This window comes from Mastomys coucha, unplaced genomic scaffold (genome assembly GCF_008632895.1).
Source record: "Mastomys coucha isolate ucsf_1 unplaced genomic scaffold, UCSF_Mcou_1 pScaffold20, whole genome shotgun sequence".
In the NCBI taxonomy this organism is placed as follows: domain Eukaryota; kingdom Metazoa; phylum Chordata; class Mammalia; order Rodentia; family Muridae; genus Mastomys; species Mastomys coucha.
In genome coordinates this window covers 113,106,464-113,111,252 of record NW_022196903.1, presented here as the reverse complement: position 1 = coordinate 113,111,252, position 4,789 = coordinate 113,106,464, and the positions used below count along the sequence as shown (strand labels likewise).

The window sequence follows — 4,789 nt, the reverse complement described above, 5'->3', positions numbered from 1 at the left end:
AAAAAAAAAAAAAAAAAAAAAGGAGAGTGACTAATTCAGACTCTGGATTTGACATAATTTTTAGTGCATTTCTATTTAACTAGTAACTAAGAAATTATGGTTAGTTGACATAATTCATAACTCCCTACTGTCATTTTTGATTCTTTTTCTTTTATCCCAAAAGAGTTTTAAATACCCACTAGTCAGTGGTTATCTACATCATCAGTCAGCACTTTCTTTGTATCTTTTTTCTTAAGCATTGTTTTACTTTAGGAGTGTTTTGCTTCTGTGTCTGTGTGTGTCTGTTCACCACATGTATAAATTATCTTAAGAGTTCAGAAGAGGGTGTTGGATCCCCTGCAGCTGAAATTACAGAAAGTTGTAAGCTGCCGTGGGTTCTTGAAATCTAAGTTGGCTCCCTTGCAAGAACTGCCAGTGCTCTTAATCACTGAGCTCTCTCTTCAGCCCCGTTTTATATATCTGATATCATGCGTGTTTATAAGAAAATGTAAGCAGAGAGCAACAGCCTGTTTGTATAGTCATCATCTTTCTAATAGGCAGAAAACAGTGATTATGGAAGTAGAAATGGAATCTTTGTATCTATCTTATAGTCTAATTTACTGTACATTGTGCTCAGGCTAGTGAGCTCTACATGCTATCTAAAGCTATCACTCTTGAGGAGCACTTCATAATAACCCTATGCTTATAAATTTATTGTTTTCTCATCTTTATATCAGTAATGTTTTTGTCCATTTGTCATTTTCTGGGTTTATTTGTTTGCTTTATTTACCACTCCGGACAAATAGGAAAGGTGTTGGGTTTATCTTTTTGTTTTATTAATTATTTATTGGAGATATGGTCCCACATATCCCAAACTAGCTTCAGACTCACTGTGCAGTTATGAATAACCTTGAATGCCTCGTCTTTCTTCCTTCACTTTCCAACTGCTAGGACTACAGACATGTTGACAACCATACCCTGGTTTATGCGGTGGTTCATGAATGCTTAGTGAATTGAAATATATCTTCAGCCTCTTCTACATGATTTTTCATGCTTCTTTATCTTTCAATAGGTAACTTGTCTGGTCAGAGTGGAACTTCAGTCTTACACCCCCAGCAGACTCTCCATCCCCCAGGCAACATCCCAGAGACTGGGCACAACCAGCTGTTACAGCCTCTTAAGCCATCTCCCTCCAGTGACAACCTCTATTCAGCCTTTACCAGTGATGGTGCCATTTCAGTACCAAGCCTTTCTGCTCCAGGTCAAGGTAAGAATTCAAAGTGAAAACCATCTTCCAGAAACATTAAAATAGAAGTATTGCCATACTTGGTACAAAAGCAAGATGAATAACTTACTGCCATCAGCTGAGTAGAAAGAGCCTGAGTTGTTAAGCAATGACTAGCCATTGAGCTTAGCAGAAAAGCTGAGTAGGGATTAGAATAACTGCCTTCTTGCTTCCAGCCATCTGGTAGGATGGCTTGTTGTTTGTTGTTGTGTAGACAGCACCTCATTATGTAGCCTAAACTGTACTGATCTGTAACTCAGTGTGGAACCCAAGCTAACCTAGGCCCTCCTGGAAGTCCTCTTGCTTCAGCCTCCCATGTGTATGAATTACAGGTGTAAGTCATCAAACCCAGCTCTGAAATAGCTTCTTTTCAGAGAGTGATATGTATAGCTGATTTAGACTGTATAGACTTAAACCTTAACCTTTCACACTAAGCCAAGACTTGTGGACAAGATTCTAAAGTGCTGCTGGCAGTTTTTAAAAACTAATGTCTTTTTTTTTTTTTTTTTTTTTTTTTTAAGCCAATGTGCTTTTAAAATTCTAAGCATGATAGCAGCATACTAAAACGACAACCCCTAACATCTATTGTATTTTATTTTATTTTATTTTTGGCTTTTCGAGACAGGGTTTCTCTGTGTAGCCCTGGCTGTCCTGGAACTCACTCTGTAGACCAGGCTGGCCTCGAATTCAGAAATTTGCCTCTGCCTCCCAAGTGCTGGGTTAAAGGCATACGCCACCACTGCCCGGCTAACATCTATTTTTTTTAATACATAATGAACATTGATTTAGTAAGGAAAATAAGAAAATTCCAGAGAATGGGAGAGGCTCCAAAAGAAGAATATTCTAAGATCAAATTCTTGATCCATTCTCTACTTTCCAAAATAGTGTTATTCAAAACATTACTGCACAGAGCTTTTAGTAACTAAAATTGAGAACTGGAAGGAGAGACTGGGTATATCAGTGGTTAAGAGCACTAGCTGCTTTGGAAAGGATCTGGGTTCAATTCCCAGCACTCACGTGTAGGCTCACAGCCATCCCAGGGAATCTGATGCTCTCTTCTGACCTCTGATGGCAATGTGTGTGGATGGTGCACAGACTTAAATTCAGACCAAACACTCATACATATAAAATGTATATTAAAAATTGAAAGGAAAGCCACGTATTGTAGTACATGCTTTTTAGTTCTAGTACTCATGAGGCTGAGGCCAGCTAGCTTATAGTAGTGAAACCTGTTTAATAAAACAAACAAACGAAAAATGGAGGAGTTTTTAAAAGAAAAAAATTAAAATGAATTAGGTGTTTTTGTAGAAAGGAATGGGCAGACAGACTACAGAAAAGTAAATGCCTCTTGCACGTTTACATAAAATCTAAACATTCAATTTTCCCTTCACCCAGTTAATGTAGTTGCTTAATAAGAATTGACACAAAGTTGCTAGCATTGTTCCAACTGAAAAAAGCTTCATTTCTGCCAATGGAGTGAGGTCTGGCATCTCTGTCTCATACAGCAGATGGACTTCCCTGCGGATCTCACTCTTCTACATGCCATCCAGTGTGTCACCACTCTAGCCTCAAGCTCTAACATCTTGTAGTTGTGTTGTCTCTTCTCCTCTCTGTTCTTTCCTTTTCCCTTCTCACAGGCTGTGCGAAGTTTAACTGTGCATCTGAGCAGGTGACATTCAAACCTGGTGGCAGGAGGACCCGATTTCTGAGTACGCCCTGCTTGGCTCTTTGTGTGTAACACCTTTACTCCTTCCTTGTCCTTGTTTTTCTGCTGCTTTGGATCTGACTTGTCACGCAGTCCATTTTCATTTGTCTTTTATATTTCATCTACTCAGTGGCTTGGCTGATTGTTACCCTCAGAAGTTTGGGTCCCCATGTTAATTATAGTAAAAGATCCAGAAGCAACAGTAAGTTTTTAGAGGTTTCAAAATAACTCCCAGGTAGAATTGTTTCTTTTAGACCTATTTTAGGCTGTAATACACTATCATATTCAGTGACATTAGTGGTGGTATGTGCCCATGAATCCAATGTTAGAGAAGGAAAAGCAAAGATTGCAAGTTTGAGGCCAGTATGGACTTCATAGCAAGTCTCTTTCTCAAAAGACAGGAAGCATGCTCCTAACTGATTCTAACTGAAGGTAAAAGGTTCACCTTCTCAGTTAAGCCTGAATATGTGCAAGTTGAAAAGATGCTAGAAATCCCTTTCCACCATTGCCAACTCCATGACATTAAGTAGTTCAAAGAACATTTAGTATAGTTATCTTGACAAAGCATTTATTCATTTGAAGACAAAGCTAAATAATTGTACATGAAATCTGTCGTTTTAGTATTAATAGGACCTCCCCCTTATGTTTAAAAACAAGGTGCAGGAAGCTAGAAAAATACCTCAGAAAAGTGCTTGCTATGTAGATTGAGGGCCTGAGCTTGATCCCTAGAACCTAAGTTAAAAGTTTGGCATTTTGGCTTGTACTTGTAATCCTAGTACTAGAGAAGTTGGAGAAAGGATCCAAGGTTTTATGAGCAAATCAGTTTACCCATGTTAGCAAGCCCCAGGCCAATGAGAGACCCTTCCCCGGAAAAAAAACTGGGTGTTCTCATGAAGACCCACACCTGAGGTTGTCCTCCAACCTCCACATGTACCTATACACAGAAGAGCATACACCAAAAGAAAAAGGTACATGTGGGGCTGGAAAGATGGCTCAACAGTTAGGAGCACTGGCTGCTCTTCCAGTGGACTCAGGTTCAGTTTCCAGCACCTACATGGCAGCTCACAACTGTCTACAATGCCAGTTCCAGGGAATCCAACATCCCCCTCTGGCCTTAAACACCACACACCCACACACACAAGGTACACAGATACACACACAGGCAAAACACCCATACATGTGAAATAAAAATAAGTAAATCCTAATTTAATCATTAAGAATAAGGTGACATCTGCACAAGAGCAAATTGCCCTGTCTTGTCTTCTCCAGGTAAGGAATGAATAGTCAGTGCCTACTTCCTAGGGCTGTTGTGCAATTTAAATGTGATATTGTCCATAAAAACATCTGGTACTTAGTAGGTGGCCAATAGTGTATATTGAAAGAAAAAAATTAAAAAGAAAAACCTCAAGTAAGAAAAAGAACTTGATTAGAGTTTGAAAAACAATCGGTTAAGGCCTCAAACTTCTGGTGTGGTTCTTAGTGCTTTTAAATGCATGTGCTACAGCCATCAGTGTTTCTAAGTATGGCTCAGGGAGCCTTTGGCCTCTTCATGGTGGGAAGGATTTGCTCTCTGCTCTGTTCTTGTGCTTTGTGTATTAGACTTAACCTCTGTTTCCCTCACTGACATATTTGTCATCCTTGTTCCCCTGTTCTTTTTCTCCTGAGTTAGTTATGGATTGCTTCTGCCTATAGCCTTCTTTTACCACATTCCCACACATGTTAGTGGTCCAGGGCTGAGCTCATCAGCAAAGTGGCTGGAGGGCATTGTCTATTTTGGTAGTTTCCAAGCATGCATAATTTGGGTATGCATTTATCAATAC

At 39.4% G+C, this 4,789-nt stretch overlaps 1 protein-coding gene across 13 annotated transcripts in view; it reads left to right on the top strand.

Moving 5' to 3' along the window:
• Positions 1–4,789, top strand: part of Wnk1 (WNK lysine deficient protein kinase 1) — a 116,678-nt gene that overhangs the window by 104,848 nt on the left and 7,041 nt on the right. For 6 of the 13 annotated variants that reach the window (XM_031383201.1, XM_031383203.1, XM_031383200.1 and 3 more), the window contains 2 exons: positions 1,052–1,246; positions 2,902–2,994. In XM_031383201.1, coding sequence (XP_031239061.1) covers positions 1,052–1,246; positions 2,902–2,994 — 288 coding nt within the window. The remainder of the gene's footprint in view (positions 1–1,051; positions 1,247–2,901; positions 2,995–4,789) is intronic. The other 7 variants (XM_031383211.1, XM_031383213.1, XM_031383212.1 and 4 more) reach the window with 2 other exon arrangements.